This window comes from Musa acuminata, chromosome BXJ2-4 (genome assembly GCF_036884655.1).
Source record: "Musa acuminata AAA Group cultivar baxijiao chromosome BXJ2-4, Cavendish_Baxijiao_AAA, whole genome shotgun sequence".
NCBI lineage: Eukaryota > Viridiplantae > Streptophyta > Magnoliopsida > Zingiberales > Musaceae > Musa > Musa acuminata.
This window is the reverse complement of record NC_088341.1, coordinates 40,417,900-40,439,815: the sequence shown is the minus strand read 5'-3', so window position 1 is coordinate 40,439,815 and position 21,916 is coordinate 40,417,900. Positions and strand designations below refer to the sequence as shown.

General features: G+C 40.5%; 4 protein-coding genes across 4 annotated transcripts; 1 reads left to right on the top strand and 3 right to left on the bottom strand.

The window, feature by feature from the left end:
- Positions 1–316: 316 nt before the first annotated feature.
- Positions 317–6,210, bottom strand: LOC135610876 (uncharacterized). The gene is made up of 5 exons (XM_065105881.1): positions 6,075–6,210; positions 1,507–1,679; positions 1,330–1,428; positions 1,070–1,221; positions 317–977 (listed from the first exon to the last, which is right to left on the bottom strand). Exons 2-5 carry the CDS (start codon positions 1,675–1,677, stop codon positions 596–598), a joined length of 804 nt encoding a protein of 267 aa, XP_064961953.1. The 5' UTR covers positions 1,678–1,679; positions 6,075–6,210; the 3' UTR covers positions 317–595.
- Positions 6,211–7,891: 1,681 nt separating this feature from the next.
- On the bottom strand, positions 7,892–11,317 carry LOC135610875 (LRR receptor-like serine/threonine-protein kinase FEI 2). The gene is made up of 13 exons (XM_065105880.1): positions 11,127–11,317; positions 10,903–11,038; positions 10,736–10,807; positions 10,411–10,482; positions 10,236–10,307; positions 10,086–10,157; positions 9,939–10,010; positions 9,650–9,756; positions 9,336–9,521; positions 8,929–9,261; positions 8,592–8,846; positions 8,328–8,461; positions 7,892–8,252 (listed from the first exon to the last, which is right to left on the bottom strand). The coding sequence occupies exons 1-13, from the start codon at positions 11,215–11,217 to the stop codon at positions 8,031–8,033; spliced, it is 1,824 nt and encodes a 607-aa protein (XP_064961952.1). The 5' UTR covers positions 11,218–11,317; the 3' UTR covers positions 7,892–8,030.
- Positions 11,318–11,767: 450 nt separating this feature from the next.
- Positions 11,768–14,401, bottom strand: LOC103983003 (protein NRT1/ PTR FAMILY 2.11). Its single transcript, XM_009400124.3, has 4 exons — positions 14,135–14,401; positions 13,722–13,939; positions 12,854–13,407; positions 11,768–12,724 (listed from the first exon to the last, which is right to left on the bottom strand). Exons 1-4 carry the CDS (start codon positions 14,217–14,219, stop codon positions 11,869–11,871), a joined length of 1,713 nt encoding a protein of 570 aa, XP_009398399.2. The 5' UTR covers positions 14,220–14,401; the 3' UTR covers positions 11,768–11,868.
- Positions 14,402–15,651: 1,250 nt separating this feature from the next.
- Positions 15,652–21,703, top strand: LOC103983002 (uncharacterized). Its single transcript, XM_009400123.3, has 4 exons — positions 15,652–16,550; positions 16,631–16,836; positions 20,983–21,063; positions 21,169–21,703. The coding sequence occupies exons 1-4, from the start codon at positions 15,890–15,892 to the stop codon at positions 21,550–21,552; spliced, it is 1,332 nt and encodes a 443-aa protein (XP_009398398.2). The 5' UTR covers positions 15,652–15,889; the 3' UTR covers positions 21,553–21,703.
- The last annotated feature ends 213 nt before the right edge of the window (positions 21,704–21,916 follow it).

The following is a 21,916-nucleotide window of genomic DNA, read 5'->3' as shown; positions in this document are numbered from 1 at the left end:
AAATCTTCAAAAATAAAAAACAATATATCATCCTTCAAATCTTTGACTTTGACTTATCATCATTGAAAGATTGAGCTCGTGCTTACACCATCCATCTAGATATCTGTTTTACATGTTTATATTTGTCCTTATCTCAATTTGATTTAAGCGGATTAAAACAATTTACCATTCCAAAAGATGTTATACGTACAACATATTCATTTTAAAGCTCAGCTAATCATTACATAATCCAAACTTATTTCACATCTGATTCTGGTATTTTTATCATTTTACCCACAAAAATATTTGAAATCCAATTCAAAAGATGGCATCGCAATATCCAATCATAACAATTTTCTTTAGAACTTGCAGGCTTACAAACTGATCCCTGAGAAAGGTCACACCATCTGAGAAGTCTTCCAGTGGTTCTCTCAAAGATATGAACTCCCAACCATCATCACCACATCTGAAGATATGAAGAGAATTCAATCTGTTCTGAGCAGATTATTTCCCTTTTTTGCATAATTTTGAGCAGCACAGATACTCTCCCTTAAAGGAACAAATAAAGGGAAATAAATATCGACATCATCTAAACAATAATCATGGATATAAAACTTTATGCTGCTATTTTGCCGAGCCAGAAGAATAGAGGGAACTGAGCAATTGCCATGAAGAGCAGCAGATAGTGTTGCCGGCTCGAATGCTTCTCATAACTCCTCATTTCCGTGAAAAGCACCCTCTTCATCGTCTTCACCAAAAACACCCCCATGCAGAGACTCATCCATGGCATCAGAAAATAATACGTGTAGCTCCAGCACAGCCTGGCCAACATAGTCAAGGACATCCCCGTGAAAGCATACCCACCATATGCCACGATATCAAGAAGTGGTGCTTCCCCACCACCTAATGAATATAACAATCCCTTTAGTATCAGAACCTGCAAAAACCAGCCAGCAAGTCCCCTTGTGAACTGTAAGCTCAGAGCTTCTGGACTAAATCTGCAAGAGTATGACAATGCTTAGGATTAGTGTTGCTCTGGAGACACTGATAGCTTTCGACATATATGAGAAAAAAAGTCGGACCGACTTACTTTCCAAGAAGACCAAATAAGAAGCCTGCAAGAATGATGTATGTTCCAAATGCCATGAAGGGGATATACAGATCTGGTGCATTTATGTCATATACTGGGGGTTTATAAGATAGCCTACCTCCAACGGGCTCAGTTATTCTAGTCCAGTGGCCCTGAAAGACTTTTTTTTTTCAGGTGAAGAGATCCTTTTTTGTTGTAAGGTGGTTCAAAAGAAAAGGTATAAATTAGAAGCTGGAAGTAAGCAAAGATAGTTGATTTACCCTGTGCAGGAACGGAAATAAGATAACTTTCAACTTGTTCCTCACATATTGATCATTCACTTGAAAATAATACTGAGGGTTGGAGAAGTACCGGCTAATCTGTTGCATCAGAGATCGGATGTTAAGAGTATAGCACAAATAAGAAGCCATAAGTCCATTTTCTGTATAGTTTCTCACATTGCTTTGCATGAATTCAGAACTTGAGCCCAAGAACCTCTCTCCATATGCCCCCAGGCTACCTCGAATAAGTCCAGACCCAGCTCCATATAATGCATCGCCAAAAGGATTAGGCTGTGGATTAATCGTGGGTCCCTGCACCACAGCCTGGTTGCCCAAATTATTGTACATGTCTGCATATAGCATAAAGAAAGTCAATTTCTATGGCCAGGCGGTCAATATCTGACGGCAAAGTCACTTGAGCAATCTATGATCATGATGAAGTTGATAAGGCATAAAGGGTCAACTATTGCATGGATTAAAGGAGGAGAAAGCACACCCTTCACATTCAGGGTGAAGAGGGCTGGCATTTTTTAATAATTTTTTTAATGATTCGAACTGAACTGTCGAAACAGGGGCGGTCTACATAGCGGCTCACACTTGGACCAGGAGTACCGTCCGTCCATTTCATACTGATCCAGACAAATAGTCAAACAATCATTCCGACCTGAACTGTTGTTTAAGCATCAAAATAGTCAACACATCAATTGCTACTTTTTATCAGCAGATTCATCCCATGATGGCACAAACTTCCAATGTAAACTAAATATCACCAACAATTTTAGACAATTGTGTCTAGTAAATAATCATCAATCTTCCATAATCAATGTTAATTATTCATAAGATCAAGCATCCACAAGGCATGCACCTGTGGAACAACTGATTGTTTTCATACATGCTGCAGCATATGTGGATTTTACCAAGTTGATGCAACTTTTTGGCTATCGGATGCTTCACCTATGTCATTAGATACAACCAAGTAAAATGATAATTGAAGATCCCATGTAATCATCTATACTAATTACATAAGCAAAACTTTCCACAGTCCTCCTTTGTGAACTTTGCAGCAATTTATCCTTGTACCAATTCTTCTATCTTTTTATAATCTATACCCAGCACCAGTTAAAATTTCAAGTGTTCAACTTTTTTGTTGGAGGAATACTTCACTTTCTACAAAGAGAGTAAGATGGCTGGATGAAAAGTTAATCATGCCAATTAATAGACTGAAGTAACTCCAATATAATTTTTGTATGTGAATAAAATTCAAACAGCCCAGTGGCTACTAATGCTCCAGAATCGACATGTTATTTTATAGAAGAAATAAATAAGGCAGCAAATGCTAATCCTACAAAGAGAATAAGAGCACTATAGAAAAGAAACTACCATATACTGAACTCTCTAATTTCTCAAGAATATAGCATATGTTTTCCTTAGCCTCCTTTAATGAGATAAAGGAATAGCATTTTCAAACTATCAATCTTAGACTTTAACATTGCTGTCACCAAAGAAAGACATGATATCAGTTTCATTCTTTATAAGAAACCAATTGCTACCCAAATAGGAAACTCAAAACTATATAATCATATGGCTAACTGTCTAGATGACCTAGCATAAATAAATAAAAGCAGTAAGAGTTAGAATCTAAATGAATTGACTCATCCAAGCATCTCTAAATTTATGCACATTCATCTTCTACAACAAAAGGTGACACCCTTGTTTTATACCCATCCTATTTGTTCCCATTCGTGAGATTCAATTATCCAGTTCTAAAAACGATAGTTACAATTAGATCAGTCCAATATCAGCACCACAGACAAATACAAAATCTGGAAATAATGATACATCCACCCATCCCCCAGTTCCTATCTAAACTCCATCCAAGAGTATAAAAACTGAGAACAGGAGAAATTACACAGAATTGAACAACATCACGGATATTGATTTGTCAGATCATTACATGACGGCAAGTAATCCAACAGACTCGTGAGAGGCAATCGACGAGAATCCGGACGAAGGAGGGGGTCAAGCAAATCAACAAAGGCTCTAGCAATGATCCAAGATCCTAGAAAGATCTAGGGAGAAGAGGGGGAACACATTGGATACCAAAGTTGCACCATCGGAACTTCGAGCAATACAAGCATGAAACCCTAGAAAGGCACGGAGGAGAAATGAATTTTCAGAAAGGAAGGACTCAGTTTGTACAACCGAGGAGGTGTCATCGACGATGGTCGTGATTTTAGCTTCAAGTTTTACCCGTGGATATTCTATTTACATGAAAATCTGGATTTAAGATGCGATGAGAAAATTACTACCATATAGTAAAAATAAGGTCATAAAATGCTGACATCACACTACATTATATAACTTGATAAGTGGCTGTATAAACCATATTTTGAATTCTATGACAACATCAATTAAATAGATTCTTCCTTTATTTAAAATTCTCATCTTGCACAATCTCAATAAAAGCATGAATATATATATATATATACATATATATATACATATACATATATGTATACACACACACATATATATATATATATATATATATATATATATATATATATATATATATATATATATATATATATATATATGTATACACACATATATATATATGTATACACACATATATATATATGTATACACACATATATATATATATATGCATACATATATATTTGTATATATATATATTCAGGCTTCCAAACCGATCCCTATGGAAGATCACACCATGTCAAAAATGGGTTTCTCTAAGATAAACGAACTCCCAATAATCGCTAACGTTGAAGACATTATGACAATTAAATATACCAAGGATCGGCATCATAATTAACACCAAATATATGCCATCATTGCCACAAACTTCAAATTATAATTGATGCAGGACAAATGCTGTAGTACCAAAGTACCAATATGATGTGGAACAACATTCTATGATACCAACTGTGATGTGAGAAAAATGCATGGAGGATTACTGGGAATAAGAAATTTGGTTCTTTTGTCTTTTTTTCACTCCATTTTTCCTTTCCCCTAGGCAATTCAAACACTATTAAATGTTGCAACATATGATATTCACATAATCCCCATGAGCTGATAAAATTTATTCAAAAATTAAAGCAAAATGAAAATGAATCACTAACCAATTTATCCCCAACAATATCAGAAGTCAGAAGATTGTGTCAGCTGAATTATTACTAATCTCAAGATAAATCATTTGTACAATTAGCATTCTATCGTGCATCATCATTACAGGTCATGTACGAACTGGCATATGGTTTACTGACATATGGCATGCCAGCAATAATGGTCGACACCAATAAGAGGAGGAGGAGTGGAGTAGGAGAAAGATGAGGAAGAGGTAATTGTTTTCATATATGCTGCACCAAATATGGATGTTAAGCTACTTTTCACCTTTTAGATGTTTCAACTAAATCATTACAAATTTTACCTATGTTGTCAGCTCATAATAGAAAAGAATAACGTTAAATTATTCCATAAGATTATCAAAACATTTTATCACATTAGTAACAATTTCCTCCATCCTCTTTTGTTAATTTTTTTCATTTCACCATAGGTAGCAAACCATTCTACTATCTTATTACCCATTTATTTAAATCCATTTGCAATTCCAAATGCATATTCAAGGGTTTCAAACCTTTTGTCAGAGGAATGACTCCTAATACCTCACTTTCTTCAGAAAAACAAAGGAAGACAGCTATATGAAAAGGCCCCCATGTCAATTAAAATATTGATTCACAAAAAAATCCCAATAAAGTTGCTATTAAAGTTGATTGTGAACAGTATAATGATGACTAATGTTCTATAACAAATCATGTTGTTTTATTACAAAAGATCTAGAATACAATAGGATTGATCATAGAAAAGACTAAGACAATGTTTGTATAAGAGAGATTTACACAGTAAAGAAAGTAAGAGCTAATGTGAAGATGCCTATTCCGAATCACCTTCAATTTCTCATGAAAGTCATGAATATCTATTTTTCTTAGTCCCCTTTTGTAAGATGAGAAATAGTATTTTATACTTACCAAACTTGGGGCCATAACTTCCCTCAAAAGAATAAGAAAATGTAAACCTGGGAACCCTATCTCACCAAGAAAAAGGAAAGAATCCAGTTAACTTCATCCCTTAGAAAGAATTCCACCCAGACCTATAACACTTAGGTCCATAGACTCCAATCAGACACTAAATAACGACAATCATATGCCCACATTAGTATCTATATGACCCAAAAGTAAAATATAACATGTCAGAATTGGATCACAAATCGATGAATTCAAGCAACTCTGAACTTGCGGGCGTTTAAGTAAATGCAAAACCCTTGTCTAATGTCAGCCCCATACAACCAAGATTTGTTCTCGTTCCACCCATCAAGCAATCCATAGTAATAAATAATAGTTACAATTTTGTCAATACAATACTACTCTTCAAAGAAATACATATATTTGAACAAGAAATGATGCATCCATCCACTCCCCAATTCTCATCTAAAGAGATGATTTTGGAATACACAAAGTTATTCTACAGCAATACATGAATCAAACTAGATGGAGATGATACACATAAAGTCACCATATCTTAACATGAAAGCTAGTAGTCCGACAGACTATGAACGGAAATCGACAAAGAAAGAGAAGGACCACAGCATCTTCCGAGGATCCAAAACCTAGAGAGATCTAGGAAGAAGGGGGGACGACGGAAGGGATTGGAGATCGAAGACATACCACAGGATTCCGGAAGGCAAGATGGCGAATCAAGAAGGGAGAGGACGACGAAGCCCTGGCCAAGCCAGACGAACGGATCTACTGGGGAAGAATGGGGAGGACTCACTCCTTTGCATGTATATAATGCAAAAGACAGATTTCACTTTCCAATTTTACCCTTTTACCTGTATTACTCTTATGAGCCGCGTCATATCGAAGACGTCTTAAAACTGGGTCTCAAAACCTTGTAAATACATATTATCCATTTAGTTAATTATGATTAGCATCTTAGTCTTTATATTTTAAAAAATAATATTATGATCCCTATACTTAAAAAAGTAAAATATTTAATCTCAATTCTCCTTATGTCATTAATTTCGTTGATAAAAAAATTAGACATGTTATCACATGACAAAAAAACATAAATAAAAAAGATAAAATATAATTTTATTATCTTTTAAATTATTTATTTTATATAAATCTTTCGCCCACTGCTTGTGCGCTGCTTGTCTCACCTTCCTGCTCGCCCATTGCACCTATCACTCGTTGCTCGCCTACTGCACTCGCTCACTCACCGTACCTACTCTCTTGTCGCTCGCTCGTCGCACTTGTCGCTCGCTTACTGTATGACCCCCACATGACCATCTTCTAGGGCAAGAACTCGAAGATCCTCTTCACGGGTTAGCTCAGCACCAAGGGCGACATGTACGCCCTTGTTTTTGTTATCGTCTTTGCCTTCTCCTTGCTCCTTGAGTGGCTCCACCATTGTCGCCTTGTCAGGTCAGGAGCCAATCACATCGGCGAGGGGCTTGCCCAAACGACATTGCACATGCTGCGCATCAGCCTCGCCTACCTTGTGATGCTCGCAGTCATGTCATTCAACGATGGCATGCTGATCATCACCATCGCCAAGCACGTCCTCGAGTTCTTACTATTTGACGAGCGACGAGTAAGCGATGAGCAACAGGTGCAGCAAGCGAGCGATGGGTGAGCAAGTGCAGTAAGCAACAAGTGCGATAGGTGAGCAGCGAGCGACATGTGCGATAGACGAGTGGGTGCAGTGGGCGAGCGACGGGCAAATAGTTTGGAAAGAGTAGGAGAAGAGGGAATTATTTCTTTATATAAATTAATAATTTAAAAGATAATAAAATTATATTTTTATCCTTTTCTTTTGTGTGTTTTTTTTCACATGACTATACGTGCGATTTTTTCCATCGACGAAGTTAATAATATAAGAAAATTTTGGGTTAAATATTTCATATTCGTAAGTGTATGGACTATAATGTTACATTTTAAAGTATAAAGACCTGGATGCTAATCATGATTAACTATATGGGATAATATGTAATCGCTAGTCATAGGTGCCCTGCAAGCTAATCACGTGAGTGATGACATATGTGACTTAACATAATCTTTTTAACTTATTATTATTATTTAATATTTTATCACTTTATATTGCCTGTTGCTTAATATATTGTGATGTCTATAGATCTGTATAATGGTAATCGAATCGTGATGAGGTTATGGCTTGATGCGAGTAAGAAAAATATTAATCAAGCTTGATGCAGAGGTTATGGCTTGAATTTTGAGAAAAGTATTAGACCCTTCTTAAACTAAACTTGTGTATGATATCTTTCATTTGATGTATTATTTTATTAATGTAACTGTCACTCGGTGTATAGAAAGATAAATCAATACAAAAATTGCCTATTTTATTTGGAGGAATGACTGACTGTTGGATTTATCCAACTTCTTATGTGCTGATATTCAGATGATAGGACATACCTATTTTTTGACTTAATATATATTTTTTTTTTTAGATAAAAAAAATTGTTCTCATCAGATTTGGAGGAAAAAGGTGCATTCCCAAGTGACAAAATTTCCAAGTCAGGATTTGATATGGAAATTGTCATGTAGCTTCCAACCAGCAGTTATGTACAAAAGGATGTTTCCATGAAGAACTCCACCAAGATGAAGTTAGATATCCAAGTGAGGTTCATAGAAATCACTCAAGCAGGGAGACATTATCTCCTCCTCAAGCATCTGCAGCACTCTACTCATCGATGGGCGTTCATCAGGATTTGCATCGGTGCACATCGCAGCTATATCAAGGATCGCTTCTACTGCTTCGACGTCGACGTTACCGCACTTTTCATCCACAATTTCCTCCAGGCGATTCTCCTCTTCCAGCGTGTTTAGCTGCAGATTCATAAGAAGTGAGCTCCTCTGACATGGTGATCAACAAGAGCAGAGCAATAATATGGATCTAATTACCCAGCCAACAATGTTCAAGCCTCTCCTCACAAAGGATGGATCTGTAGGTCTTTTTCCAATCACCAACTCTAACAGGAGAACTCCAAAGGAGTACACATCTGACTTCTCTGTTGCATGTCCATTTTGCAGGTACTCTGGAGCATTGAAATACCAGTGTGTTAGTAGAAACTGAGAGGCGTGCCTTCATGACAGGCACACAAGTCGCAGTGAGATAAGCAGGAACGCAGATGAACCAACTCTTCATGCAAGGAGCAAATTGCAAACCTGGTGCCAGATAGCCGAAGGTGCCAGCAACCACAGTGGTGACATGGGCATCGTCGTCTACCAGGAGCTTGGCTAAGCCGAAATCTGAGACATGAGGTTCCAGGCTCCTGTCAAGTAAAATGTTGCTGGATTTGATGTCCCTGTGAACGATCCTGGGAGTGCAGTCATGGTGCAAGTAGGCCAGCCCTCTCGCGGAGCCAAGAGCAATCTTCATGCGTGCATTCCAATTCAAAGGTTGATCTTCTCCACCATTTTCTGAAATTATGAGGCGGTCAATAGATCTTTTGCAATGGTGTTAGGCTTGGAAGATACAGCAGTGAGCAACGGAGAAGCTTACCATGAAGGTAATGGTCAAGGCTGCCCAAGGGCAAGTAATCATAAATGAGAAGCCTTGCAGATGGCAGCCTACAGTAGCCTCGCAGATTGACAAGGTTAATGTGCTTAATGCTGCCCAAGATCTCCAGCTCCGTCTCAAAGATCCGATCGACTCCTTTGCGGTACCAATCGATCTTTTTAACAGCAAATGCATTGTTATCGTCCATGACCATCTTGTAGACAGTGCCAAAGCCTCCAGAACCAATCACATCATCTTCATCAAGCAACTCCAGCTTCTTTATGATTTCCTGGGACGGATATGGGAGGTTTCCATGGAAGGTGACAAGCTTGGTGCCTAATCAGAAAGAAAATTATGTCAGCAAGTTTTATCATGGTTGAGGGAGAATTAGAGGGATGTATATAGCTTACCAACATCTTGCACAAGTTGTTTTTGGACTTTGACATAGTTTTCAGCAAGCTTTTCCTTCCTTGAGAGCAAGCAAATCCAAAGGAAGCCAAGGATCGAAACTAATGCAAGGGCCATTGTGGTCATGGCGCCAAGGATAACCCCATTCAGAAAATGTGATGATCTTTTTGTCGGGATCGATGAGATTCCTGGAAAGTTTTAGGAAAAGTTTAGGACACATTCAAGACATTAGACAACTGCTGGTTGATCAACACCTGATATTTTGAACAATGAAGGCCGAATGGAGTTCAGAAAGCACAGTGTCACTGAGACATGCCTGGTGAAGAGAAAGTGTTGGTGTGTGGTAGCACTGCAGGAAAGCCCATGGAACCACGACAAACTTTCTGAATTGTCAAGCCACATAATTCCAGATTCCCGACAAACCTGCATTATCTATGCACCATCAGAATCATGTTCTGTAGTAGAAATATTGTGAAACAACAACAATAACAAATGCTAATGTCTCAATTATTTCTCCACATAATCCACCCAGTTTTTACTTTATCAAAACATGTGAAGATGAAAACAAGAAATTTTCCACAGATCAAACATTTAGAAGGGCTTACGAGGTGTTTCTGAAACTTGCAAGAACTCCAACAGTTGGAATCTCCCCGGAGAAGAAGTTGGTCGACAGATTTCTGCACTTCGATGAATCACAGTCAAACAAATAGTGAAATGCTGAACCAACAACGGCGGTGGCATCGAAGACTCACAGAAAGCGCAGTTGAGTCAGACGGCCAATTGACGGAGGAATCGCACCCCTCAGCAGATTACTCGACAAGTCCCTGCATTTTGCACATCAAGCTCATAAAGACCCAGACAAAGGTACAACATAATCACAGATCAGAAGGATGGAGAGATACAGGATGGTGAGGTGGGCGAGTTCTCCGATCTCGGGTGGAATGCTCCCTTGAAGGTAATTAGCTCTCAGATACCTTGAGAAAGCAACACAATGCGGCACAACCAAATGGAGATCAGCAGTCAAACTCGGTGAAAGGATGGGACAAAGAGGGAGGTGAGGAGAAGAAGTTAGCATACAGGGCTTTTAGCTCGGTGCAGTTCTTGATCTCAGGTGGAATGGGCCCATGTAAGCTGTTCTGATGCAAAGCCCTGCCAAAACACCCATATAATTGCATCAAGTACTTGAGATGAAAGATATTCCACACAGAAAGAAACATATCTCCTTTCCTTGTGCAAATATTGTATCTAGTCACAATCAAACGCCTGTGAAGAATCAATCCGAACTAAAAAATGACATTCTAAAAGATTAAACAAAGATTATGTTAGAACATTGTAGATATCTTACGTGCATCCAAAGATTTTTTTCCTTGAAGATTAAAAGGAAGAAAGGCGATGTTCTTACAGTCTCTGAAGCCTTCGAAGCCGGCCGATGCTTGGGGATATGATGCCACCGAGCTGCATGTAGGGCAAGTTACTGCAGCAGCAACCAAAAAGATCAGAGAGATAGAAAGACAGAGAAGACATAGAGAGAGAGAGAGAGAGAGAGAGAGAGAGAGAGAGAGAGCAGACATGGAGCGGACGGTGAGGTCGGAGAGGTGGCAGGCGACGCCGAGCCAGGAGCAAGGATTGGAGTCGGAGGGCTGCCAGCTCCGCAGCATCTGCTTGGAGTCGTTGAAACCCAGCTTGAGTTCTAGCAGAGCTTCTCCTGCCAGCCCAAACCAAACCCATCCTCTTCACTTCACTAAACCTCTTCCAACAACAAGAACAAGAAAGATGGAGTTGTCAGCAATTACCATCAGCGGTCAAGGCACAGGCGGAAGGGAGCGGGACGAAGACGTAGAGAGCCCAGCAGAACCACCATGAACCGATGCTCTGCTTCCCCATTCACCGTGTTGGCTTGCTCGATCAGAGTGAACGGAGGAGGAAATGCAATGGAGTTACAAAGGGTAGAGGTTGGTTTTGGGAAGTGTGCTTCTCCCTAATACCAACAAAAGACGACGATAAAAAGATGATCATGCGGTGAAGAGAGAGGAATGGGTGGGGACAAGGCGTCGGAATTCGTGCCGGGCGTCCAAGAGAGTTTTTTAGCCGTTTGGGGGTGGACGATTTTGAAACGACGGAGGGGGGCTGGGGCGGAACCCGGCCTTGGCACGTGCGTGTTGGGAGACAACGGTCAGGGAACGAGGGTTCCCGGGCACGTGACGCCGGGCTTTGGATTCCTTTGGCGGCACGTGGGATGCAGGAGAGGAATCTGGAGTTTTCGGGGTAAATGCCGTACTCGACGGCCTCCAAATGCATTTTCTAGATTTTTTTTTTATTTCGTTTCATTTTTCACTTATATTTCTTAATTTTGATTTAATGGGGGGAGACTTTTGAGTTATTATTGTAGCAAAAATAACTTCTCTCAATCACAGGAATTCAAAGCTTGTAACAATGTCATAAATGATCATCCACGTAGATTAATAAGTAAGAAGAAGCACAGCTAGGACTCTGAAATCTACCTCTTTTATTAAAGGCACGTTAGCGTGGACTACGCTAATGAGACTCCCCATCCAGGATTCGGTATCTGTACCACTTTGCACACGCAATGAAATAGATGAAGTTAACGGCCCCAATCACTCCTATGAAATAGTAGAACAGCTCCAGTCGTCCCTCGTTGAGATCCTGCGCCAACCATTTCCCCTGCCCGTTGTCCGCCGTCGCGTGGTGAATGATCATCACCATCAGCCCGCTCAGGTAGCTGGCGATGGCAATGCCGCAGAACAGCAGCGACCCCGCCAGGCTCCTCATGTTCTCCGGGAACTGTTTGTAGAGGAACTCCAGTTGGCTCACCAGGTTGAACGCCTCCGACAGCCCCAAGAGCAGCAGCTGCGGCACCAGCCAGAAGCTAGACATGGCGGAGATCCCGCCGCCGCCGGTGGTTGTTCCGATGCTTGGGTAGTGGAGCGCGATGCTCCGCCGCCGCTGTTCCACCAGCCCCGAGACGAACATGGCGACGATGGAAAGAAGGATGCCGATTCCCATGCGCTGGAGCAGCGAGATGCCGCCGTCCTTCTTGGTGATTCGTTGGAGCAGCGGGACCACGATCCGGTCGTAGAGAGGTATCCAGACCGTGAGGGCGATGCTGGAAAAGATGGTGAAGGAGGCTCCGGGTATCTCTAGGTTCTTGGAGACATGTCGATCGGATTGAAGGGCTTGGAAGACCACGTAAGTGGTCTGTTGAGCCACTGCGATGTAGTAGAGGATACCCGTGGACCAGATGGGAATGATTCGTGCCACACATTTCACCTCCTCAACTTGTTGTATGCTGCACAACTTCCATGGGTTCGCAGCTGAGCCATTGGCATTGATCTCATCAGCGGAGTATATAATTGAAGCTTTGTCCAGAAACCTGACACCACGAAGCCACGAAAGACCAGATTACAAATCATGCAAGTGCCTGTCCTTCTTCTTCTCTGTTAATAGGTGAAGCAAAAGGCTCAAACTACTGGAACGAGTGTTGGTGCCACGGCATGCTTACTTGAACTGATCAGTGTATGATAGCTTGGCGACCAGAGTACTAACATGTGGAGGGTTGAACAGGGCCTGCTTTGGGTCATCAGGCAGCTTCATTCCTCGCTTCCTAAACGAGGCCACCAGAACCTGCACGATGCTCGTGACGGGGCTCCCCTCGGGCTTCACCTTCACGTAGATCCTCGACGCCACGAAGAAGAACACGCAAGAGACGGCCATAAGCATAGTAGGAATGGCGAAGCCCAGCGTCCAGCTCACATTGCTCTGGAGGTAGATGATGACGGTGGAGGAGAAGGCGACGGCGATCGTCAAGGTGAAGTAGTACCAGTTGAAGAAACTGTTGATGCCCTTCTTACCGGACTCCGTCGTGGGGTCGAACTGGTCTGCGCCGAAGGCGATGTTGCACGGCCTGATCCCACCGGAGCCGATCACCAGGAGCCCGAAGCCGAGGATGAGAAAGAACAGCTGGAATGACGTCGGTCCCTCGCACGTCTGGTCTTGTATGCACGGCGGGGGGTGCAACTTGGAGACGGCTGCAGTGAGCGTCATGATCGCCATTCCCTTCCAAGATTTAGCAGTATGTTACTGATGTATCGGACCTGGTTGCTCATTCTCAGGCTTAGCTTATCGGTCCCAGAGTTGGAAGCCCAAATCCAGATGAACTATTCGATCCTTGATGTTATAGGAATATTAGAGTCAGTTCGAAGATTTCGTGATCGGGTTCTGGTTTTCACCCTCTTCAATTATTAATTACGATTATCGATTTCTTTGTTCATCATCACCTTGTTGACTGGTTCTGCCTCACAGACAATATAGGGTAGAGAGATGCGAACAAACGGGAAGAGATGGAGGAGGAGAGCGGGGAGCGTGAGTACCAGCAAGGAAGCCATGGAGGAGAAGCCGAGGGTGGCGTACCGCCCCCAGTACGTGTCGGAGACAAACGCCCCAAGGATGGTGGCCAGGTTGGTCGTCCCGTTGAACACGTTGAGGCTGGTGGCCGCCGCGACACTACTCAGGTGGAACACCACCGTCAGGTACACCAGCAGGTTCGACAGCGTGCCGATCGTCGCCAGCTTCTCAAACGTCTCGTTCCCTGCATGCACGCGCACCATTCATCTCATCTTAGGAGGACAGGAACAGGGTAAGATCACCCGACGCATCCCATGCATGCATGCATGAACGCAATCGTTCTGATCTCATGCAAAATATCTTATCGAGTAGCCACCGAATCAATCGATTCGTTCCAAGACACAAAACCGTTGAGATTGCAGGATCACGAAGATCGTACCGATGACGAATGGCATGGTTTTCCAGCCCCTGTGCTTGATAAGAGGCTCGCCGACGGCCGCCGCGCCGCTCTCGGAGGCCTCCATTGTTCCCTTTGGCTCTTCTCTCTCCCCTCCCCCTTGTCCTCTCTTCAGATCTCCATACAACTGAGAGGAGCAACGGCCTAGGCGTGCAATCTGAGGAGGAAAATTATTCAAGGGAGCTCCATGGCGATGTCCGAATCCCTCAGATCTTTCCAATGAGGAGTCCCTCACAAGAGAAGATGATCCGGATTAGGTGGTCGATTGTGTTATATTAATGAACGGAAGGTATCCCACATGTATGTCCGATGTTTACGTGATGATATGCAGGTGCGAGAAAGAGAGCGCGAGCGAGTAAGAGGCGGCCACAGAAGAATAGGTAATGGCAGATCAACCAAGTCTTTTGGCCTCTCACAGCTTATGCTTACCAAAATAGCTTTCTCAGGTTAACGTGGTTAATGGAATTATTCCATCTTTCTTAAGTTTTGACCATTTATTCTAACACATCATTAATCATATATATGTATATATATATATATATATATATATATATATATATATATAACTATCTCATTAAGTAAATCTTTTAAATTTTATATGCCTTCAAATTCCATATTACAAATGGTAAATAATAAGATCAATTGTTGAAGGAAACAATAATTTTATGAAAGAGAAAAAGTCATGTCAATAGTTTATGAATCCATTTATCGACATAACTTTCTTAGTTATTTTGTTTCTATTTTTTCACTTTTTAATATTGTTATTGAAATTTTAATTTTTTTAATTTGTTATTTAATATTAGTCATATCATCTTTTGGTTTTTTTTTGCATTTTTTGTTATTGTTTTAAGTAATTTTCATAATTAACAAACAATTTATTCTGTAAATTACATCAAAAAAGAAAAACCATCTTTTATCAAAGACCATCCTAACATAAACATATCATAAATATTTTTTTTTTTTACTTTTTATTCCAAACTGAAACTACATGCTTAGCAAATTTCAATCTTTTTTCTTAAGGAAACATAAAAATGCATTAGCACTTTAGACTCTCAACAAATAAAAGTATAAATAAGCACACCGAGCATAAATACGCTTTGTGTGGTTGCTTAGTTTTATATCATTCGCTACATATAGTAATACATCAATTAAATATATATATTTTTACTGTAAAAAACAAGTATATGGTTTTTTTTGTTGTTTATTTTTGAGGCAAATAATATATATATATATATATATATATATATATGAAATGTCGAACCGACCAAGATGAACGTCTTATTCTAAAAATATTATTGATATTATCAGCAACGCATTATATGTACAGTTCAACGGATTACTTGTCTTGCCTTGTTGGACACTGTTTATGGGGTCCATCTTTCAACCCAAATCATGAAACAGGTATACCAATCCGGTGACGATCAATTTTTATTAAACCGACACTGCCCTTCATCAATATATTTAATATAAGAGATCCAATCCAACAAGTAATGGGCACGTATCTTAAAGTCAATCATTCTCTTCTCCCCCCACCCCAATCCCCAAACCCTTGCTGCCGCCGCTAGAAAAGTCGCACATCGGCGGCGAGGGAGGAGACACCGAAGCTGCCGTTGCAGGATAGTGGTAAGCGGAAGAGGAGCGGTTTCGACTGTAATAGTAGCAGTAGCAGCAGTAGGAGGAGGAGAAGGAAGAGGAATCAAGGAGAGAAAGAGAGCGAGAGAGAGGGCGGAGGCCGTGATGGCGTCATCGGGAATGGAGGCAGCTGTGGACGGGCCAGTGCAGAACCTGATGAGCAAGCGCCTTCGGGCCCTGCGCAAGAAGTACAACCGCATCCTGCAGATGGAGGAGAGCCTCGCGCAGGGCAAGCCCCTCAACAAGGAGCAGGAGGAGGTCCTCCGCTCTAAGCCCGCCATCACCGTTCTCATTGATGAGTACGAGAAGCTCCGCCAACCCCTCGCCGTCGCCGTCCAAGAGGAGCTCGCACGCGCCGCCGCCGCCTCTCCACCTCCTCCCCCCGCTCCCCAAGAAGAACCCACTGCTGCCCCTTCCGCGGACGACGACAAGGAGGAGCTTGGTCCCGCCGTCGAGGACCTCTTGACCTTGCTCTACTTCGGCTGCCTGTTTGACGTCAAGCCGCAGAGCGAGTTTGCGGCGACGATGCTGACAAGGACCCACGAGCGTGGTTGCTGTTTGACGTACGACTACGTGACTGACGACGCCACCGATCTACTGGGGGAACAGGACCTCGACGCGATCTCAGCGATTGGCTCCCTCGTCACCTCGCGGCCGGTCTACTCTGGGATCTCGCACAAGAACGCCCTCCAGGTCTGCCTCCAGCATGCGAAGCTTTGGCTGCTGAACGTTGATCAGCCCATTCATCCGGGTTCTTCGGTTACCTGTTAGTGCTCGTAAATGGATGATCATTTGGCGTTCTTCTCCCTTTGTTTTTGGTTTTGACTCTTATGTTATGAATTGTAGATGCTGGAATGAGGGAGAAGTTGAACAAGATTCTGGCTTCAGACTATTTCACCACTACGCCGGAGATGAAAGCCCCTGGGGATGTGGCAGCAGCAGTGGGGAAATACGGCGCTGCTTGTCAGGTGCAGATCAGTGAGTCCACCACCATGCCTTCACCCATGGTTCAAACTGAAGATTCCTCTGTTCCAGTCGGTTATCAGCTCAAGGTGAAGTTTCTGCCTTGCAGGAACTAATTTGCTCTTCTACCCATGTTGTTTGCAGTGTTATTTTTGTTCCTATATTTATCATTTTAGCACCTGGATTTCACGTTAAGTATGGCATTGGTTGGCCTTCACTAGTTAGTGTCATATGCTGACTTGACGGATGAATTAGACTCCTGAAAACTTCCATAAATGCCAGGTTGGTTGGTTCAAATATATGTTCCTGATGATCAAATTTCTGTTGAGGCAAGAAAAAGGACAGTAAATCCTTTTGCAGGGAAATTGAATGATTGTTGAATTTTTTGAACTCAGAAGTTATTAAAGTATAACCTGCATTAATGAGGTAGGGTTTGACCCAGGTTTAATAAGTTAATTGATTCATCAATTTTGTTTGACCTAAACCACTGATCAAAATATTTAAGTTGAAGTTAACAATAGCATATCCATCAAACCCTTATAAGTCAATCTTAGTTTTATTCATTTCCGATGTGAGATTAATCGAGGTGTTGGAGTAAATATGATTCCCACTGATGTAGTATTTTCAAGGATCAATGTAGGATTCCATGACTTGAAAACTAGTCACCTAGGTTCACTATGACACCCACTCTCGTTCCCCTAAAAGTAGAACCAAATATTTTTATTTGTTATTATTGAAATATATTATTTGTACTGTTTTTTTTTCATATTGCTACCTTTACAATTGTGAAAAGCAACAAAGTTGGTTCATATCGTACTGCAAGTATGCCCATAAGGAATACTGAAAATCTTAGGAAAGGTTTTCTTTTTTTTGGTGGAAAGGTCATGAAGTAGCTTGAAGTTGCCTTACCAATATAATTCTTTAGAACAAATTGTATAAAGGAAAGCTAATGATTACTATAACAATCTATCTTCTAAGAGTCAAATAATTATATTTTGCGATCCGTCCTTTTGTATTGGGACTATTATTAGTAAGCTTGGATCTATAGAGCCTCTTTATCTGGTTGTGACTGAACATCTCTTTCGTTAGTTGAAATTCCTTGCTGATTAGCCTGTAGATTTTTACAGAAGTGTGATGAAAATTTTAGCAACTTAGATCAATGTGCCCCAGTTTTTGTATAGCTGTGCTACTGGTTGTACTTGATTCAGGATTAATTATCCTGCAGCTTACGTCTTCGTAAAAACAAAGAGAAAATGAACACTTCTTCAGGCCCTAAACACTTTAAATTGTAAACTCAAATGGCTCGATTATTTGTTGATCTGAGTGGGTTGTGGCTTTGGTGAGTTAATCTGCAACTCATTATTCACATTCCACCATTTTGTGGAAGACCAGATCCGACTTACCTGATACTACAACTAATATGACTATTTAAATATATAACTTTTGAAGATGAACAAAGATAATGTTTCAATTAAATAATTATTATTGTTAAATAAAAATTCTTGATATTTTAATATTTTTTATATATTTTGCTAAAATTATTTAAGGTTATATGTGCATATGTATGTTCCGCTGCTGTTGAATCTTGAGCTTTTTGATTTGAGCAGGTCTGAGATCATGTTGAGGAATCTTGTTAGCTGCTTCTGCTTAAGTAATGTACTTATAGTTTTGATACTGTTGCTGCAGCTTTTGTGACACCTTGCACTTCATTAGGAACCATATTTTGTTTTCATTTTTAACAATAGAACTTCCATCCGTTCTTTATGCCTTGAATCTAAGGTCTACAACGCACAGACCAAGTATCACAAGATGAAAACAGATAGAGAAACAAAGCAAAGCAAAAAGAAACACCAGCAACCACATGAACATAATCTTAAGTTATTGACCAAGTATTACAGAAAACAGAGAGAGAACAAAGCAAAATAAAAAGAAACACCGAAGCATACACATGAATATAATATTAATCAATTATTACAAAAGGAAAACAGAGATAGAGCAAGGCAAAACAAAAGAAACATTGAAGCAAACACATGTACAGAATACATATATTTAACTTTTTTCACCAATCTCCAAAGCAAACTATATGGGAAAAAATGAGGTACATCTATGCCCTGAGAGCTAAGATATAGGGAAAATTAGCTACATTCACAATGTACGAGTCTGGTGTAGGATAGGAAGGATCCAGATGAGCTGTTGATTGAATATTTATTCTTCTACCGATGTAAATTACTGGTCAAATTCAATGTGCACTCTGATTCTTGTAGACCAACTTTGGTGGTTAGGATCCCCCGTCAGTAGATATCTCTGTTTGTATCTTTGATTGATGTGCCTCAAAGGGCACTTTAGATCGTTGTGCTTTCTACATAGTAGTAGGATAGCAGGATGTGATGTTGTTTCTAGCCAAAAACAGTCATTAAAGGCATTTTTGAATGCAAAAGTCCATCAAGCATGGAATATACCCTTGGTACTGGAAATCATAAATCAATGTAAAAACTAGAGGAAAGTCATGGTGGTGACATCAGGAGAGGTCACTGATCGGGTTGTACTTTGTGGTAATTAAGGGTTCTTGGAGCCTGATTTATCTTATCAGTAGAGTTGAGTTTGTGTTACAGTTTACTTTTGCCTTTTCTCTCATCTCCCTGATGTAGCATCTGGTCCCGTAAGGATTAATGTAGCATCTGCTACCTTAAGTATTAGATTTGGAGAAGAGGGTAGTGATTAGGGCAAAGGTGCTGCCGGCAACGTGCGGTGAGGTTGCAGTGTTCAGCGAGGTGAGAAGTGGAGTTGGTGGCGGTGTGTTTGAGAAGTTGAGGTCACAATGGCATGAGTAATAAGCAGAGGTCATGACATGCGTGAGAAGCAATCACGGTTAGGAAAATTTTCTTTTTATATGGGCAAACCAGACTGGTTGAAATGGGGGCGGTCTGTGTACCGGTTGATGCCCGGACCAGTACATATCGGTCCGGGTGAAACGTCATTCATTTCTGTAGACAACCCATTTAGTGTCAACCTTGTACTATGCTATTGGGCGATTTGAAGATCATATTGAACTAGTTAGGAACATGCAGCTCTACCTCTTGAACTCTAGTTTGCTCAATTTGGAAAAACATAATGCATGACTTTTGATATTCTCCATCCTTCAAAGATTTGGGTAAAATCCCTTTGGTGAACTAACAAACTTTAGGTGCAGTGATTGGTAACACCACAAAATCAATGATGTTACCTCCCTTTCATGTTAATCATTTAGTCAGAAAATGTTATGGTTTCCATGGACTATTATAACTAGGCAAATGGACCCAAGAAATCCTAAAATAGATGTTTTCATGGTTTTACTTTTAAACTTTTTTAATGTGTTTGTACAATGTCTATTTATGATGGTCAAACCCTGGCACTATGATAAAGTTTTTCCTTTGTGAATTGCATGCCAGGTTCACAGAAACATTCTCTTTGTTTGAAGGGATAAATATGTGTACGTTGACCTTCTCTCGGTCTTGTATTAGCAGGATCCGTTGTGCACTTGGTCACTTTTCTCTTTCTACAAGGCATATATAAATTTTTTATTAATAAGCAGTTTCTTAGTTTGTACAATCATTTCATTTATTTGATAAGGTTTTTTAGGAAAAAAGTAATATTACGGAGTTGATTACTAAAGAATGTTGTTGTTTTATCTGTTCAATTGTTGATTCATAAGTTCTCTTTGCAGAATTGTGTGTGCAAACCATTGATTTAAACATCTGTCTGACGGTGGTTTTGATAACATGTCAGACTGATAAACACCAAGATGCCAAGCGGTATACTGACTTGTTCCATCTTATTCCACCAAATAAGTTAATTATAAAATGAACATATATCAAGCAGTGTTAAACTGCATATTCTGAAATTGGTACTTGGTCAGCATTGTATTGGACTGACCAGTATTTTGAATGTTAGAAACTCTAAAACTGTCTGTTATAACAAACATCCGGTTCATGAGATTTCAACAGTGTCTATGTTGTTAACAATTTACTTAATGGTGTAATTACTTTCAAGGTAGTGAAAAATAAATAAAATTCTGTAAACATCCAAGTTAGTGTATCAGACCATAATGGGTACCCATGGTAAATTACTATGGATAACATGTATCGTAATTTTTGACTGAAAATTAATGTATTCCGATCATAGTTGGTAGTTAAAGTTCAGCTATCACTTGTATTCTTTTAACATTATGCTGAGGCAGGGAGATTTACTTTTATCAGGAGGATGAGCAACAAGAATTTCGAGAAATGGAAGCTCACCTTGATAATGAAGAGAATCTTGTTGATGAATCTCTGAAGATGGTAACCATCTTCCTTTGGTAAATTAAACAAGTTAGAGTGCCTCTCTTCCTTTGGTAAATTATATTTAAATTTTCTACATCCCTTTCCTTTGTGTTTCCCTCGCAGGATGAACCAGACACGGGCTCTCCTGTGGATGCTGCCTCTGACCAACAGGATCAGCAAAAACTAGAAGTAGAAATGGAGGAACAAAACCTGAGGGACACAGAGAAGAAAGAACAACATAATCCCCGGAGGTCCTATCACAACCAGAGAGGGGCAACTCGCGGTGGTGGAGGTAGTGGAGGTCGGAGGGGTTATGCAAATGGTCGTGGTGGCCGAGGTGGGGGTGGTGGCTACCAGAATGGACGGAGCCAGTATTATGACTCTGGCTACCATCCCAGAAACTATTATAACGCAAGGGGTAGAGGCGGCCGGTCTAGTGGTTCAGCTGTGTACACTAATCATGGAGGTCATACCTCTGCAAATGTTGAGTTGGACACTAGTGCCTAGATTCTGGACCTTCTGTTTTGGCTAGTCTTTTGAAGCAGTAGCTATTTTACTTGAGGGGTACTGTTGAATCTAAAAACTGTGCTTCCTTTTAAACTAGTCACTGTTGTATCTGGGGATTATGATTATATATCAGATGCATCTCTTTGAACTATCGATGATGAACTGAAACTTTTGGCAACTGGTTGAGAAAATAGACCTGTGCTTAGTTTGAAGGACAATAGTCTCCTCTCAGTGGGCAGGCAGGCCCTGTGTTTTATAATCTGGTTTCAGGTATCTATCTCTTACTTTCTAAGTTGTTTGAGTCTTCTTTGGGCGCAAATTTTTTCGAGTTAAGAGCAGGCAGATTACTTGCATCATAGATTTT